The 19,633-nt window shown below is 36.3% G+C and overlaps 1 protein-coding gene across 7 annotated transcripts in view; it reads left to right on the forward strand.

Moving 5' to 3' along the window:
• The window catches only part of LOC106060796 (prostaglandin E2 receptor EP4 subtype-like), a 59,854-nt gene extending 40,495 nt beyond the window's left edge, over window positions 1-19,359 (forward strand). For 3 of the 7 annotated variants that reach the window (XM_056030243.1, XM_056030240.1, XM_056030242.1), the window contains 2 exons: window positions 15,111-16,772; window positions 17,843-19,359. In XM_056030243.1, the coding sequence (XP_055886218.1) occupies window positions 15,921-16,772; window positions 17,843-18,403 (1,413 nt within the window). In that variant the 5' untranslated portion in view covers window positions 15,111-15,920 and the 3' untranslated portion in view covers window positions 18,404-19,359. Of the gene's footprint in view, window positions 1-3,507; window positions 3,802-4,762; window positions 5,014-6,122; window positions 6,402-13,810; window positions 13,998-15,110; window positions 16,773-17,842 lie in introns of those variants that run through there. The other 4 variants (XM_056030245.1, XM_056030246.1, XM_056030241.1 and 1 more) reach the window with 4 other exon arrangements.
• The last annotated feature ends 274 nt before the right edge of the window (window positions 19,360-19,633 follow it).

The following is a 19,633-nucleotide window of genomic DNA, read 5'->3' on the forward strand; positions in this document are numbered from 1 at the left end:
ACATATGATATACTGGCAGGTGCTATTCTTTGTGTCTTCCTGAGCATTGTATTAGTTTGGCTTATTATTTCCATGTTTCTAAGAAAAAGCTATTTTTAGAAACACTATGTCTGCAACCTTTGAAAGGTGATATGCTAATATGTTCTACACCACTCATTTTAACAATGTGCTTTTTATTGATTTTGTACTGTATTTAACCTGATTTGAATTTCTGTCAACAGTTCTAAGCTTCGGATATGTTCGTTAATGCAGCCCACAAAACGTTAAGCTGACCAACATATTTCATGAACAATAGCAATAATCAATGTAACTGCATAGAGACATCATATTTCAGTATTCTGCATTCTCATTATCTGATTCGCAGACAATACAGCTGTAGTCTCTCTAATAATGACACACCTGCAGACAAAAACATGCAGCCTACTAAATAGAAAACAATGATAGTATTGTCTGTTTTTTTTCTACAGTGTGTTAGTGTGGTATTACAAGGCTAGCAAAGGAAAACACAATGTATTCAAAGAACGTTTCCCTTTATTTGGATCAATAATCAATAGTATTTACATTTGAAACAAACATGTTTAAGTATTACCACAATGTATGGCAGTATATTTTAAAAAGAAATTCTGTCAAAATGCCCCCACCTTCTCTCTCTCTCTTTCTCTCTCTCTGTCTTTGTGTGTGTGTGTGTATGTGAATGTTGTTGTTTTTTTTTGCTGACTAAATATTTTATACATGTTTGTTTGTGTATGTGTGTGTGTCAACTCCACAGACCTATATATAAGAACTGAGAACTTTACTTAAAAGTTTAGCCGAAAATTTTATCTCGAACTGAAAATCAGTTGTTTTTTTTAATTACAACATTAAAACTGGCCGCAGAGTGTAAACATCAGGACCTCACATATTGTGAAAAGAATTGGCATCATCATCATCATGATCTGTCCCTTCACTTTCGTTAAAGGGATATTGGGACAGCGCGTGTAATCAAATCCCTCCCGGTCAGCAGCTGTTCTTAGTAGAATATCAAGAGAGAGGCCTGTCCATTACTTTGTCCAGCCAGTTTTTCCTTGGACGACCCTTTCTTCGTGCTAACTCCCCTGTACCTTGAAGGATGACTGTCCTACAATATGTCTTCCTTTCCTTGGAATCTGATAGCCAGCAATTTTCTGTACCATTTACTATCAAAGGCTTGAATTCTTTCTTCTTGACAACAATAGAACTAATGGGGGAAATGAATCTATAGGCAGAGATTAGCCATTTTTTTCTCATGAATCTATATGCAGAGAAAAATCTAACTATTGTAATGAATCTATTTTAAGAGTTAATGCTTAACGAAACCGATAATCAAAGTAAACATGGCTAGAAGGCACTAGAAGCATGAGTCTAAACAGGCTCTCCGGTGCTGTAATGGTTACTAATTAAATATTGATTCTGTGCATGCCTCAGGTGAACTGAATTGGTTAGAGCCTCTAGAATTGCTAATATATTGTATTTAATTATGCGTCATGGTCAACCAATTTTTTAATACATTGAAGGAAGAAGTATAGAAGGAAACTTGAATTACAAAGAAGTAGAAATGGCAATATTGAAGACTCCTCGCTATATGTAAGAAAGGATTCAGAACTTTTGAGTTGTGGGGTGCGATCGCTGCAGCTAACTCCACGATCTCGAATTCAGATGATTGAGTTTCAAAACAATTGGTGTCAGGAGTGAGAGAGGTTATGAGTTTGTCTGAGTTCCAAAAAACTAGTAGTGTTAACTTATAAATAACAGACGTTACTTTAAAGAAAGAAGTTGCTCTGGATTATTGAATCGAATCTGCTATGCAAAATAAGTAACTGCTAAAGTGTCTATCATATCGCCTAAATGGTTTATACGTTGAGCTTGATACTATTTCATTGGCAAGCCAACATTAGTGTCCACACTTATTATAACAGAGAAGCGAGTGATAAAACGTTTGGTTTCCGAATCTGGGATCTCGGGTTCGAATCATTGTGAAGACTGGGATTTTTAATTTCGGGATCTTTGGAAGGCGGTTGATCAATATGCTGGCCATGACACCATCGTTAACAGTGGACCACAAAAGCAGATAATCTGAAAATTGAACTTTACTTTACTTATCATAATAGGGGAAATAAGAGAAGGATCACGCCATGGTAAAGGGATACTCACTTCTCGGATCAACAGTTTTGGTCTCAAAGTAGCTTTAGATCTAGCCGAGAGATTTATAACCAAAGAATATTCACATTTGACTTCAGTAGCAACATTGGTAAAAATGACTAAACTCAGAGAAACTTGGTCTTCAGGACAAAAGACTAAAGAATAAAGTATTAATAATTCATAAAACACTGAACCATAACTTACAAATGCAAAAACAAAGCCTAATAAAATCTTCAGAAAGATACACATTTCTTATTCCATATGCTAGGACAAATTCAGATAAGTGCTCCTTTTTCTCTACTGCCATTAGAAAATGGAAGGGCTGCCTGAATCAGCCAGGAGTTGCAGGACGTAATTATCTTCTTTTTTTGAAGTAACGTCTGTTTCAGAGTTTTTCAAATTAATATCGTCAATATTTTCTCTTTTGAAGGAACGTCTGTTATTTACAAGATAAGATAAGACAAGATCTTTACATTTTACACTGACTCTTGATATGCCTATGTTGAATACATAATTTTACAATATCATGAGCATGTTCTTGTTATAATATTAACTATGGTCATTAATAAAGACTAATGCTTTTTCTACAAATTTTGTTTGTTTAAACAACAGGGTTGGTACAACTGTCCTGAATAAAAAGCGAGCGCCGTATCTGTATCCAATCAACCCATAAATTTCATGCAGAACATTCTGGGCATATAACCTAATTAGAGATGTTTGCTAGCTGAACCATTTCTTACAGCGCATTGACCCTCTTCTACTTACAACAGTCTGTATCTACCTCCTTTTCAACTACCCCTCCCTCTTGAGTTAATGGTACGCATGAGCATGTTGTCAACACCTCTAGCGCCCATTGTTTTGCTCTATTGACCTCGTAGATAACGTCTTGACAAGATCAAAGCCGTGGTGAGAAAAACAGGGCTGTACATCTGGCAAGGGTTTCAGCTGTTACCCTAAAGAAATAAGTACGGTTTTCAAAGCAAAACATGGTATTTCATATTTTGTATTTCTAGTGTATATTGACGTGTGCCATTTAACTGATGTCATACATTTGCTATGCATGTGGTCGCTTCACCTTCACTTATAGGCGTCAAAGAGAATTGTTTCTGTTAACATCGTGACGATGTTTATAAATTGCGAGGTATACATACACAATCATAAGACAATACCGAGCCCCCCCCCCTCTTCTCTCTCTCTTTCTCTCCCTTTTCCTCCCTCTCTCTTCCTCCCTATATTTCCCTCTCTCTCGCCTTGTTCTTTTGTCCCCCTTAATTTTTCTCTCTCATTTTGTTTTCCGCGCTGTTTTCTCTCTTTATCCATCGTTTTCTTTCTTCCCTCGTATGCGTTCCTAAGTATTGAGGTGTCCTCCAAAAATGCGGTCTGTGCCTTTCTTATAAATGCAATATTTTTGTGGCTCCGTCAATATAACAATGAATCCCATAGAAGCCACTGACGTATGCTTTGTTTTAAGTTGTTTAGTGTGCTTCATCCAGTAGAAATAGTTGCAAATGAACACATATTCTTAGACTGCATAGATTGATGTCTGCAATTATTTATAGCTAGAAATGGGAATTAATTGGAGCGTGTCTTTCTTCCCAGGAAAGTGCCTATCCTTAAGGATCTGTATGCATGGATGCGATGACGGTAATGATATACAATTCTTCTTAGCATGGATGTTAAGTCAGCAGAACAATATTAACATTAACATTTGTAGATCTACTTATTATGATACAAGCACCTATATAAGTCTATGGCAGGCACCTACATAAGTCTATGGCAGGCACCTATATAAGTCTATGGCAGGCACCTACATAAGTCTATGGCAGGCACCTATATAAGTCTATGGCAGGCACCTATATAAGTCTATGGCAGGCACCTATATAAGTCTATGGCAGGCACCTATATAAGTCTATGGCAGGCACCTATATAAGTCTATGGCAGGCACCTATATAAGTCTATGGCAGGCACCTATATAAGTCTATGGCAGGCACCTATATAAGTCTATGGCAGGCACCTATATAAGTCTATGGCAGTCACCTATATAAGTCTATGGCAGGCACGTAAGGTTTGCCGATGAAAGTGAGAAATTGTCTGCAATATTGTCAAAAAATGTTCTCAAGTCGAGTAAATGGTACTGTAGATAGTGATGACGTTGTTTTGTTTAAAGCTGTAAATGTATAACAAATCTAAGAGCAATAGTTTTAGGTAAAGTTGTTTTTTAAATGTCTTTTGGAAAGAATGTTTAGTCATTTCAGCTTTTAACGGGAGAAACACTTTTCATGAAGAACCAAACATGGAAATAAATTGTTCTCATGACTCCAATGTAACCAAGTTTAAACTGAATTGAAGTACACATGGAAGAGCTTAGAATGTAGTAGTAGTAATTCCGCAGTGCTAAGATGTGCTCAAACATTATCATATAGGCTAATTTTAAACTGAGACCTAGCTTACCCAGCATTCCCTTTAGTCTATTCACCGGATACACCAAATAGCTAGCTATTTTTAGAGTTTTCTTGCCATAGATGAAAATCTCAATGCTGATAGCACAAGGTAGGTATTGGAAAGCAAATCACTTATGTTGTTGTTGTGACTGATGTTTGGACTGGTGAGTGTTTTGTTTTGGTAGGACTGAACAGTGGCTGGATAAACTAGTTACGTTTTGGTAGGACTGAACAGTGGCTGGATAAACTAGTTACGTTTTGGTAGGACTGAACAGTGGCTGGATAAACTTGTTACGTTTTGGTAAGACTGAACAGTGGCTGGATAAACTAGTTACGTGTTCTGTTTTTCATTAAATTTGGAAAAAAAACTCTATAAGCATTTCTAAGAAGAAAAAAGGTGGATAGCAAGTTACAGGTGAGTAAAGTTAGGTCAAAGTGAATGACTGTGCTGTGTTGTCTGTACGTTTGACTTATGGAGTGGACCATATGTATTTCAACAAGTATGGACAAGACGCATCCTACTCATAATCTTTATTTCAAAAAATGATTGTGGGATCTTTGTGTTTTATCGAAATTAGGTAAAAACACGAACTTGATAAGTTCATCTGATAATGTTGTTTAAAGCAAGCCAATAATGGGGCCTACCGATATCAGATGTAGAAATTCGTTATACCTGTTAATATAAACAATTAAGAGTTAGATTGATACTCTGATGAATGTTGGTATTACTAAGCAGGTAACTTCAACTATATAAAAGGTACTTTAATAACTGTAAACCAACTGGGGGCCACCAATTATATATGCTTCTAGTTTCTCTTTTACTTTAGCACATTTCAAGTGTTAATGCTTGCAAATTGTACTTTGTTAGGCGCTTCCGCGCTATGTCGTATGCAGATAAATCAAACGGAGGTAACTCAAATAACGAGATCCAATAACACAGGCGAAAGGCAAACAATATAAGTTAGTCGACGCTGATACTGAATGTCGAACAAGAAGTTTAATAATTACGAAGGGCACCGTCGAATGTCGTCAAGCAAAATCTCTACGTTCATAAAACCAATCTCTCTCTTAAACCATCAAAAGTATTGCTTACATTTCGCTATTCTTCCTCAAATCCTATTCTTGTTTTTACTAGGCGCGTCATTATCAAAACATTTCCTTTCTATGAAACAAATAACTTAATTTCCTAATCGTGCCATAACAACTTCCAATTGATTTCTAAAGAGAGTTATAGAAAACATGGGATTGACTGACACAAGCAGCGAAGTGGTGGATGAAGTGTTACAGCATTGAAGCCATTCCTATTCCTTTTCCTTCTGGATGTTGAAGTGTTGCTTTCTTTGTTGTAATTTTTTAAAATATTAATTTTATGATAGAGAACCAAATGATAACATCTTTCTGACCTTGATAATGCTCGAATGGCGGTAATAAATAAATCGTTCGATCCCATAGCTCCGTTACAGAACGATAAAACGGACTGGCTGTGACCCTCACCCCCTTTCTATGACGTCCGGGTTATCACAGTTCCGGCTCCTGAGTGAGATGTAGGATAACTCCTAAAGGCGACAGTCTCTTTGCGTGATATCTATTGTGTCATCTAACACGTAATGATACTTCCTTCTTACATACGTTCATGCTTCACTGCGTACAGATAAACCAATACAATATTTACCACCCTGCGTTGGATCGAAACGGAAGGCGAATAATTTAGATCGCATCCAACTTTCGGAACTGCACCACTTTCAGTTAAACTGACCAGTCACGTGGATTCACTGTCTTTACACTGACCAGTCACCAAATAAGGTTAGAAATCGTAACTGCTTGGTTGTTGTTATTTTTTTTATTCCTGTGCTTAGTAAAGATAATAATGTAAAGATAATGTTTTCGAAAGTATAGTACGAACATATCGCATTTAAAGAAAAAACTTGAAACCGGCTTTTATATAAGCTAATGTTAAATGTAATGATTGTTTTTATAACATAGTTTGATACATTTTTAATTAGTTTTGTTTAATGAAACATATATTACTAATTCTTACAGTCCCATGGCCGCCTGTTCGTCACGCAATATTTAAATATATTCCTAGTCTTCGGCTATAGAGTTTTCATCTGTCAACAATCACAAATCAAATGTTACAATCAATGCAAATATCTCTCGTTATAGTCTTGGCTTTGAGCATCGAGATTTTTTATTGGCTTGGACTTGTTCCATATTCCAGTTATAAAGTATCAGCTCGTCACTGGATGACAAATAATAATAATAATAATAATAATAATAATAATAATCTTTATTGTCCGCATGGAAATTTGTCTTCCAATTTGTGCATTACACCAAACAAAAAAACCAAAGTGTACATTCACACCAGACTCACTCATAATTGACATGTGACAAAGTTTATATCAGATTGCTCCTATTTAATGATTTGATTGCCAGGGGAACAAAAGAGTGTTTGTGTCTGTTTGTCTTTGCTATCGGTGTCTTGTATCTCTTTTGTGATGGTAAAATCACAAAATCCTGACACTAAGGGTGATTCTTTATTTCGAGGATCTTGTTAGCTTTTTTTTTTTATAGATGTTTGTCTCAAACAACTGCCCAAATGGGGTTTGTTTTTTGCCAATGATTTTGCCAGCAGCATTTAGGATTCTATTAAGTTTATTTTTATTTTTAATGCTCAGATTGCCATACCAGGCAGTGATATTGAAACTTAAAATATTGCAGATATGAGCGTGATAAAACATAGCCAAGGCCTTTTCGCTAACATTAAACAAGGACAGTTTTCTTAGTAATCGTAATCTTTGCTGCCCTTTTTTGCTGATATAATCAGTATTTGCAGTAAAATTTCGTTTATTGTCTATGATAGTACCAAGGTATTTAAAGGTTTGCACTATTTCAATAGTCTCTCCATGTGTTTTTTGCATAGAATGTGTTTTCAAATACAGGCCATGGTAGAGTGAAAGTGGATAAAAACTAAAGGACTTTTGAATGTTACTGTGTTATCTTGAGGATATAGGACAGGTTAGAGTAACCCTTAAATACATATAATCTTCCAACCCACCCTTTGACACTAGGAGTGGCCCGACATTCAATCTAGAGGATACCCTTATAACAAACAGAGCGTATCATATATCTTCTGTTGGCGTTTTCTGTTTCTATAGCGCTGTATTTTATATGTTTTTTTTTCCTACTATCCTCAAGTATTGCTCCCAGTTTTGTGTTTCAAACTAAGCCAGTTCTTCTACGTTTTTTTACATAAATATTGTTTGTTATATTTTGTTTTTACAAATGCTGTTATTTTTGGCCCAATGACGGATGCGGGTAAGCCATTATTGAACATCTCAATATGGATCTATGTTGCCTTTACTAGTATTTTGAACAGTGCGTCTTGGGCTCAAAGGGGTTGTGGAAAGGGGAATGAGCCCTACCTTCTAGCAGGGCCGGCCTTAGATAATTGGAGGCCCTAGGCGAAGTGAATTTGGTGGCTCCAAATGAAATAAAAAAAAAAAAAGAGAAACTGCGAAAAAATAAAATTACGCAAATTATTGAAAACATGCCGTTTATATTTAAATCGAGTAATAACTGAAATTCATATATCGCAATTTCTGTACTAGAGACAAGAGTTAGACTAGTAAACATAGAGTCATAGTAGAGATAGAGTTAGACTAGTAGACCTAAACATAGAGTCATAGTATAGACAGAGTTCGACCAGTAAACAGAGTCATAGTAGAGACAGAGTTAGACTAGTAAACAGAGTCCTAGTGCTCTAGTATGTTTGAGATTTGATAAAACTTTGGATTTTTTTTTCTCAAAACCTTTTTTTAGTCCTTTGCTAGGCCCCCAACCAATGGGATGCCCTAGCCGGCTGCCTACTTTGCCTATGCCTAAGGCCGGTTCTGCTTCTAGGGTCTAGACCAGTGGTCTTCAACCTTTTTTGGCCTACCGCCCCCTTTTCGAATTTTTTCTTTCAAAACATCCGCCAGCGCCCCCTCTAAGAAAAACAGTTATAAAGAAGCCTGAGAAGGCCAATTTGAACAAAATATCATCTATCCTATTAATTTGTATGCTGTCAATAACACTTATCCCGCTTGGGAGACGACCGCATGCCAAAGGCGATTGTTGTGAACTCCTTAGCCTATGACTGATGAGCTTTGAGGAGGACTGAGTTACAGAGGTGCCTCCTCCCCCGTGAGCACTATAAAGATTTATTCAGGCGCCATTTCGCTCTCACTGGCATAGAGGAAAGTACCTGGCAGCATTCTCTTGCAGCAGATAGCCTCTGAGAGAAACAGTTCGAGAGCTCTTACAAAAACTGCGGGACAAACATTTGATACACAAAGAAAAGCCAGCATACAACGGCTTTGTCTGCATAAAATTCGGGAAAATATGTAGGTCGCAGTTGGGTTTGCGTAGTTATGTGAAACACTGGACTCAGCCGTAATCTTCGGAATTAAAGGCAAAAACAGCCATAATATTATCATTATGCAAAAATTATGTCAAATAATTTACAGGGATTACACACAAAAATTAATTGTAAAGACTTTCTTTAAAATCCTAAGAATACTCTCCGTTTAAATTTTTGAATATTTAGGTTTAATTGTAAATTTAGTTTTATTTTTTAATATAAATATTATTATTGCTGAATTCACTACAAAATGATATTAAGCTAATGGTAACCTTGTGCCTCTTGCAGTCTGACAATATTAAACATTTCAAGCTTTAAGTTAGCCAAGGCAAGGCGAAGGTCTCCTCTATTGGTTACATCCAGTCTATTTCTTTGCTTATTCATTAACTTTGTTACGCACTAAATCTAGGTTAACCATGTATGTTTACTGAAAAGCTAAAACATAATTCCAATTTTGACAAAAGCTTTGGGATTTTACTGAAACATTTCAATGCAGCCACATCTCTGTTGTGCCTCCAGGGGCGTAGCTAGGAATTTCCATCGTTTTGGGACCAAGGTGCTTGACATCTTTGGGGGCCGCTGCATTTTGCGTAATATTTAATTTAATTAATTAAAAAAGCACTAATTTGCGCCCCCCCCCTTTAAATGGGGGCCCGGTGGATTTTCAAATTTCCCCCCACCCTATTATATAGCTACGCCACTGTGTGCCTCCTATGTTTACATTCTTTTTACTGAAGACATAGTTTTGTAAATCTATTTTTTTCATGCAACTCAATTTGAACGCCAGTAACACATGTTTAATAATTGTAATTTATATATATATATATTTTAATTTTAGAATCGAATCTTAATTTCTTCATAGAGCATTTTTATGTGAATTGCATAGATATCGGTGTCCTTGGGCAGTAATTCATTTGTCAACAAACAAGTTATGTGAGATTGTAAAACTCTTTAAAGTAGATTTAATATCTCGATAAAAGAGAAAATGAGATTATCAGTAAAAGTCAATCTCTTTCCGAGCAGTCGGAGGTTCGTTTCATTCATTTGTGTTAGATGCCTACCATGTACAACAAATTTTTTTTTTGCCTGCTTTAAGTCATCGCCAACCGTTGAATCTTCCCGTTTCTCAAAAAAAAAAATTATTTAAGAGCTTAAAAAAACGAGCCATAAAATTAACAAACCCCTTTCGAAATTCAGCGAACTTCAGTTTACAACAAGAGTCTAACACCTTTTTCATCATTTGTTTCACAAAACTGTTGAAAGATGCGCTTATTTTCGGCACGGGTTTGTATTTTATTTACAGTTTTATAATTAGATTCAAATAGAAATGAAATTGCGGGCTAAACTTTTCTTGTGTATCATAACTCACAATGTGAATAGTGAATAGATCTGTTCTTTATTCTATATTACCTTTGAAGTCATTGTAGCGTTCAACCACTGATGGTTTCCTATATGTCCTCATAAGCTACATAACTAGACAATTTTGAAATAATATTTCATCTCTAACAGAAAAAAAGTGTTTTTGTGTTACATATGTTTTAAATAAATTTAGTTTTAATCAATTTTTCAACAATATCATAAGAATTTTTAAAAGTTATGCATTTTTCTAAGAAGCCATTAAAAAATATCCTGCTTTGCCGTTTTTTGTTTTTATAATTGTTTTAATTGTAGAATTTTATAATTGTTCATGAATATTCTTTAATTATTTTTGGATATATCGCGTATATGTTCGTGAAGCCGACTTGGTTTCATAACCTCATCTGAAAATGCCATCAAAGTAGAACTTACTTTTTTTCTAGTGGCAATTCACTAAATCTCAAGGAAATATTACATGACATACCAGTGAGTTTTCGTAACAACATCTTATCAATGTTTTTTGTTTTTAAAAAAGTTAAATTATTCTATTAAATGTTACCTTTAATGTTTTTTTGCAATTAATATTTTAATATCAATATATTAAAATATCTAGATATAATCTAAAAGGCGTATTACCTAGTTTGTTGATCAAATCTTAAACGTTTATACGCGCGAGATCCAAGGACAATAAATACTCTCGAAGTACAACAAAAGAGTAAGAATTTAAAAATAGAAAATGGGATTCCCGCACTCAATTTCTAATGCTGTTTCTGTTCTTAAATTAGAAGCAAGTTAAGTCTATATTTAGTTTCACAGCTTTAATGTTGAAGAATTTTTACATTTGTTTTGTTTCAGAGCACCTTTAGTTTCTTCTTTTCGCCTTTATGCCCAGCGCCCCCTTACCGCCCCATTTTGTGCCCAGCGCCCCCCTACCGCCCCTTTGGCTCTCAGCGCCCCCCAAAATCTCCAAAACGCCCCCTAGGGGGCGATATCGCCCCCGTTGAAGACCACTGGTCTAGACTCTAGAGTATTTGTTCGACTAAACTGACATTATTGTAGATGAGCATCCTAACTTTTACCCCCCTCCCCCCCCCCCCGATTTTTTTTTCTTTGCATTGAGCCCTACCGCTATGGAGGCTGATATGTTTAATAAGAAAGAGTTTGCTTCGGTTTATGCAGTTTGTTTTCAACTAGCTCTGGGTACTTGTGTGTGTGTGTATACAGGGTGTGTGTAAAAAGTGTGTGCTTGTTGGTTGTAAGAAGGGAAATCGGCATCTACAAAGGCGTCGATAAAATAGGCGTAACTTTCTCCTCTTTTGGCCCCACACCATATCTTTGCTCATTACGACACAGGATGACCAATATACGCATATCTGAATCGGTACATTATAACGAAGTGTGTAACCGTAACAATAAAAATAATGTGTACAAATAATTTGGAAAAAAAAAACTGCTTTTCATAAAATTAACATTAAGCAATTAACACAAAAAAAAATTTCCCATTTTTAGACCTTGCGATGATGTAAAAAGGTCATCTGTTTCTGATGCCCTCGATTAATGAGGGATTCAAGGGGCCAGCACTATGACCAACCGCCTTTACTTTTTCCCAACTAATGTCAGGTACCCATTACAGCTGAGTGGACTCAGAGGCGCCCAAAGGTCCCAAAATTAAAAATCCCAGTCTTCACCAGGATTTGAACCCAGGTTTCCCGATTCGGAAACCAAGAGCTTTACCTCTCAGCCATAGCGCCTCCAAACATTGAAGTTGACAGAAGTTTTATTTTCTCATAGACTGAAATGTTCATGGCACGCCTTCATTGCGCAGTAGCAGAAAACTGAAAAGTTGTAATGTTTAAAGTTCCAAATCAAATCATCAATTGATTTTACTAAAATAATTATTATCATCAGTATGCGGCCTCAGAACGAGACAGCTGGAGGTCACTCACAAAGGCCACAGGAATATACATTTGAGACCAAAAGAAAATCCGCTGCCGAGGACAGACGCAGACGGCGAAAAGAAAATCTTAATCGACCACCGGCGGACAATGTGCTTGCCCTGGATGTGGCAAAATATGTAGGTCACAGCTGGGATTGCGTAACCACTTGAAATACTGCATTCCTCATTAATCTTCGGACTCGAAGACAAGCCTTATTATTATTATTTTTAGTTCATATGTAAATACATAAGAGCGTTTTCTTATCTTATATAATTCGAAAAAAAAAGGAGATGATTACGCCCTACGCGTCATGCATTTAGTCACTTAGTCATGCATATTAACCCATTCTGCCAAGTCACTGTTTTTCCTGGCTGACTCAGGCAACCCATTCCATGCATATTATTTCATCTAGTTACGGGGTTTTTGAAACAACGTTTGAAGTTTTGAGATGATAATACACAAAGTAAACAGTCACATATTCTATTTATAGTCCAGCAGTAACACATGAAGAGTATAAGATAGTTTATTTAATTGTCGCCGATTCTAAAAAAAAAGTACACTACCAAATTAATTAATAGTTTTTTAATTATAAATATTTAAAAACATTTTCAGGCCTACATTATTTTGTCTTTATTTTACAAATCTTACATCAACTCACTCTGTCAGTCTGTCTGTCTGTCTGGTAAAAAGTTTGTTCACGTTATTTCTCGCTCACCCAATTTCGGATCAAGCTGAAATTTCGCACAATTGTTTTTTTTACCAAGAACAAGAAACAATTTTTAAAAAATAACCTTATAGTTAATTAAATATTGTTAATTATTTTGTTTGGTATCTCGAAGAAAGGAAGAAATTTTACTTGAATGATAAGGCGGTATAAGTTGAATTATCCCCCTTTATTGTTTGTAGAAAGAAAAGTTTGTAAATAACTATAAAACCATTTTTTCATAAGCAGCTCCCTGGCACAGTGGTTTTAACCATATTGGCTTGGGGAGGCAGAGCAGGCCTTAGCCCTGGAGTTGGAATTCAGTTCGCTCACTTTTTTTTAATAAATACATTTAAAAAGCGATCACCCAGATACCCCCTCCTATCTCCTCACCCCACCCCTTTCCAACTGGTCCAGACAAGTGATAGGATCATAGAGAAAGCTAAAAGCATGACATTGCGCTAAACAAAAACAATCAGTAAAAATATTTCTAATCGCAAAAATTTATTATTGTTAGTATAGATCTAATACAAATTTAATTACATGACTGATCCAAACTAATTGATACAACTACACTCAATATAAGATTATTTTTTTTTAAGTTTTTCTGTATTTTGCTAGTTTTCCCACAGAGTTTCACTAGGGCACACACTTACATTACACAGCGACGCCACTTTAAGAAAAAAAAGGCTATATAAAGCTTAGGGAGTAACAGGGAGCTATAGTTTCAGGACAAACCTCCTTCACACACACACATAAAACTGTTATCAGAGAAGTGTACAGAGTCGAATGCATGCTTTAAGTGTCAATATCTCGACACTGACCTAATACTAGGGCAACTTTTGGCCTAACGTTATCATCATTTGGGCGCATGTTTTTCCAAAGTCATGGGGCTGATACTGAACCTGCTTAAACGGAACTATCAGTGATCGTATATACATACAAAGTATGTCGTCATAAGGTGTGAAGACGCACGGGAGCAAACGCATTCATTACAGTGAACAGTGAGTCATTATATGAGTGGGATATGTTCACGGTTCATTGGGCTTTTTGTAAAAAAAAATTTTTAAACACTTGATGTGTCTTTCTATGTGTATCTATATGTGTATCTATATATGTATCTATATGTGTGTCTATGTGTGTTTATATATGTCTCTGTGTGTTTATATATGTGTGTCTGTGTGTTTGCTACCAGCTTCCACTTTGTAAAGCTAGACACGATGATTATAGAATTAACAAACTGAAAGACTATATGAAATATAGTAATAAATATTTTAATTCTTATAACTTATGACGTTCCATTATAAAAGGATTATTACATTAAAGTTCTTCTCCTCTGTAGGTCGGCTAGTTCACATGATTATTAGATTAAAGTTCTACTCCTCTGTAGGCCGGCTAGATCAAATGATTATTAGATTAAAGTTCTACTCCTCTGTAGGCCGGCTAGTTCAAATGATTATTAGATTAAAGTTCTACTCCTCTGTAGGCCGGCTTGTTCATATTGTCTTTCAAGTTAATTAAAGATTTAATCTGAAAGCCTGCTTTATTCTAATAGTGTAATAACAGCATGAAACGGGTTGCCTGAATCAGCCTGATAAACCAATGACTTAACAGAGCTTAAGTTTATAATCAACATGATTAACACATGGACACGCGTAGCGCGTATTGTTCTTCTCAGTTATAAACGGCCTGCTCCTCCAGTAACAATAGGCCCAATAATACAATCTACTTTCAGAGCTTTCAATTTTTTACATGATGTATTTTTTATGCATACAAATAATGTTACTTAGAGTTTAGTTTTAAAACTAAGACATGGTATTTTAAGCATGCATAGTGGCTTTTGTCGATAATGTCGGTATTATAATTGACGCACAAGTGTGATAGTGTAATGTGTTATCTTTCTGTTATGGCCAGGTACACGTGAGACATTTCTTGTTGACATGGGTTTCTGTCAAAGTGACATGTCCTGGTTCAAACGGTGATTTTATTACCAGATCCCGCGATGAATGTACCGACCTTGTCGTCTGTCATTTTGGACTGTTCGTCTTGATTTTCAAACAGCATTTCTATTCAATTAGTGGATTGGAAATATTAACTATACTTTTTTCTTCTTTTAGGTGTGTAACAACTGTAGGAAAGAACAGACATAAAGGAGCTTCTGTTTGGTGAAAAGTAAACATGTACTTCTAGTACTTGGATTATATTGAAGAGGAAATAGTTTAGATCTAGATCTAAGTAGAACATTTTTAGTTTAGATCTAGATCTAAGTAGAACATTTCAATGGAGGACGTAATCATCTTCTTTTTTGAAGTAACGTCTGTATTATATAAGATAAGATAAGATATGTGTTGAAGGGCATAACAAGATGTTTACAATATAACACATTCAGATACAAATTCACCGCTTGGGTTTTTGTTTCTAGTTTTGGATTATTTATGGCTGTGCTACCGAAGTAGTGCGATTGCCATTTATCATTGCCTATAACAGAATTACACTAGGCCTACTAGATATTTATGCTACACAAGGCTTCAATAGCTTTTTATCTAACTATGTGCTACACAATACCTCTATGGGTTATATGACGCGTATTACAACTATTGTCTATACAAGGCCTCTGTGAACTACTACTATTGAAAAGGTATAGTTACATTTAAATTACACGTTTTCTATTCTTTGACACTGTCAAGTCTTTCAACATTCAATACATGCTTTCAAATTTCAATAAAACATTGCTGTCTATAATTTTGTCATTTTTATGCGTAGTTTTGGAGAATGAAACCAAAACGTCAATTGAACCCTTAGTTGAACTAAACAAACAGGACTGACAACATTTTGTCTCATTGTTTCAACATGATTGAGAGGTTCACGTCCAACACAATTAGTTCACTCCCTTGTTGCTGAGAATAAATTTTAACAAAGAGAAGAACATGACCATGAATTATTCAGAGGCGTTGATTGACAATTACACTGATGGGGCTTCAATTTACAATGAGTCCTCCACGGTGTCCTACAAGAGCTTCCCATTCAACGATGTGATACGCAATAGGACAGTGCTGACAGCGAGCGTTATGTTCTCTCTTGGCGTTTTCGGCAACGTACTGGCTTTAGTGCTGATGGCGACATCGCAGCCAGAGCAGCGGAAGACTATCTTTTATAAGCTGATGGCTGGGCTGGCATTCACGGATCTCATAGGAACCTGCGCCACGTCCCCTGTAGTGATCACTATCTACGCAACGAGCACCGTTCTAGACAGCGACCAGCCCTTGTGCCATTACTTCTCGTTCATGATGATCTTCGCCGGGTTCGCGACAATGTCGCTAGTGTGCGCCATGGCGATAGAGCGGTACATATGTCTTTGCCATCCGTACACGTACCATTGCAGCTTGCCGAAATCCTACGCCAGGTACGCCATAGTAATCAGCTGGTTCCTGTCTGTGCTGATAGCTTGCCTTCCTCTGATCGGGCTTGGCCACAACAACGCTCAGTACCCAGGCACTTGGTGCTTCTTCAACTCCACTAGCAGGGCCACCAAGGATGTGGCTTTCAACTACATCTACGCCATCATCGCTTTGATCGCCATAATCATCACCTTCCTTTGCAACTTAGCAGTCATCTTCACCGTGCTGACCAGGCGTCGACGCCTTAATGCCCTGAACGCACTGAAAAATCCTGGCTTGAAACAGTCCAGGAGCCTGGTCCAAAGATTTGCAGAGCTGCACATGGTGGTGATGCTGTGTGGGGTGACTGTCATTTTCACAAGCTGTTTTGCACCTCTCATGGTAACTTTTACTTTCGTTGTGTCATTAGCGATTAAATTGTTCCATTTGTCTGCAGGGTTTATTATTAAATTTTAAATATATAGAGAATCGGGTATTTTTTAACGGCCCCCGAAAGGGGAAAAGACGCTATTAGTTTTTTCTGGCCTGTCTGTCCGTTTAGATCTCAGAAACCAGAAGAGAAAATGAAAATCGGACATCATGATATTTAAGATCATTCAAAGTTCTGATGCAACGTCTACTTTTTTCTTTTCTGAAAACGAAAAATCTAAGTTTTTAAATCAATTATGCAAGTAGTTTTTTCATAAAAATAGACCATATTTACAACTATTCACTGTTAATAGTAACAAAAAACTGGAGGCTTTTTAGCAAGGGAAAATCACATCTACCATTTTGTTAAACACATTTATGTAAATGGTTTTAGATTTTTGGTCAAAAAGTATCTTTTTTACAATTGTATTGCTAAGTTATGTAAGTTCTGTCATACTAATTACTACATTTACAAAAAAAATGTGACTTTTTTTTTAAAGAGAAAAAATCTATTTACTATGCAAATAAGTTGGACATAATTTAAAACAACAATTAATAAGTAGTTTTTCATTTTATCGCGTAAACTGCAGTACATATGCAATATCCAACACAAAACTAAATGGATTTTTTTTCTTGAGGCTTTGAATAAGAGATTGACCCTTTACAAAACAATTAGATCAATTAGATACATTATAAGACATCAGTTAGGCCAGGTTCACATCTATCTTCACATTCACTTTCACCTATCCACTGGTCTTCTGGACCTTTGGGGCACCACACATGATCTGTCAACCTTCTTTCTTCATTCTTCTCTGTCATTTGCCTTTGATATAATTTCATTATGATATTCTTTCTGAAAATATTGAAACCTGCCTTTTTACCTGCCTGGGTGGACCACTTCTGATAGAATTTGTTATTATACTAATCTACTACACTTTTTTTTAGATTGTAAGTACTATTAATGCTTTAGAAATAAATACAATAGCCATAAGGATTTATGTTTATATATGTCTTCAAATAATGAATATCTTTTTTACATGCAGGTTTTCACAATTATATGTCAAACTGACCTCATCCAACATATCAACGTGGACAAGACCTATCTCTATATGATACGTATGGCTTCTTTCAACCAGATCCTCGATCCCTGGGTTTATATCCTAGTGAGGAGGGAGCTACGCTGGAAGGTCATTTCTTTCATCAGGAAAGTGTGTGGCATCCGGTCAGACGCTGGCCTCAAGGAACAGCAGGCCGCTACCACGCCAACATCTCCTTACAAAAGCAGCGAAAGCGAACTGACTTTCTGGACTTTCTGCTATCGCTGCCTGTGTGATCCTCCTTCTCAGAGGACATCCTACTCGGCGTCCTCTTGGGGCAGCGGGCTGTACCTTCGGTCTCCTTCATACATGCCCAGGGCGTCCTCCACAGACTCCATGCTCCGTGGTGGCCTGTGCACTATCGCTCAACCTTCCCCCACCGAGGATCTACTCCTTCGCAAATTTGCTGCAGGCAGCAAAATTGACAAACAGTACCAGAATGGACATCAGAATGGGATTCAGGATGTCCCACAACAGCAGATTGACCCTTGCGTGACGTTTAGCTGATTTATCTTGGCACTTTTAATAGTATTGCATCTAGTTCGTGTTGAATGGGGTCCTATCTCAATAAATCGATTTTTGATACTGTGATAAATCGAAAACTTTGACCTGATCCAAGGATCAGTTTTTAAAACAATGACGGATAGTCTACTGATTAATGTGCGTATTAAATAGTTTAATTCATTCCACACACAATACGAAACCTAACCAAATGAAGTACATTGCTAATGGTATTTTCTTTCAACTACGAATAAGAAAGTATCTGGACGGTGTAACTCACAATTGGACAGGAAAAATAAAGTTGTTTGTTTTTTTATCTTAATACTTTTAATCAAACGGTGTAAGTACTGTAAGTAGCCACGATAAGACTTCTATCATTTCTCTAGGACAAGATGGCTGGATAGTTTATGGCTGTGGTAGTTTTTGAGATAATGGGATGAAAAGGGACAAATGAAACGGATCGCAGAGTTAACGAGACATGAAATAAATTACTTCAAAAAGGAAAAGATAGACATTTAGAGGAGGGGAAGGAAATGGCGCTCAATGTTAACGTTATAGAATATGAGAGAGATAGAGAGAGTGAGAGAAAGAGAGAGAGTGTGTGTGTGTGTGTGTCTAACAGCAAACAGTATAACAGAATTATTTGTTTTAAAATCATATATGCCTATTAAACATTAAGCCGTGTTCAATATCAACAAATAAACTAGTTTGATGTTAAAAAGTATTTGTAATGTTTACAAACTAGACTCGCTGAAAACGAAAAGAACAAAACATGAACTTGTAACTTTAATGCTAGAGTGTTTTCTTATTCTGTGTTGGAGCAGGTGATAAGTCCCAACGTAATGTCGTTAGTTCAACTGGAGTGTTTACTTTTCTTTCGTTGTACATATCTACACACACATACACACACACAATGGCTTTACATCAGTTCATCACTTGCCATCCCAAGGGGCGCTGGACCGTTCTGGTCTTGATAAAGTGAGAGTGGCACTAAGGGTCAAGTACTTCTAATAACTGTATCCCATGATTAATATCTATTTTCTGTATTATAGATAAATTAATCATACGAAATTCTGTCCATTTGTTATAATAAAATTAGATGAATGGTTAGGATCGTAATACAGAAAAGTTTCGCGTTGTTACATTCATTCCTTTCCTCTTTTTACAAAGTTTATATCTACTCTTTTCGTTTGTCCATCTGTCTGTCTGTCTGGGACAAAGTTTGTACACGTTATT

The sequence above is a fragment of the Biomphalaria glabrata genome, chromosome 5 (assembly GCF_947242115.1).
Source record: "Biomphalaria glabrata chromosome 5, xgBioGlab47.1, whole genome shotgun sequence".
NCBI lineage: Eukaryota > Metazoa > Mollusca > Gastropoda > Planorbidae > Biomphalaria > Biomphalaria glabrata.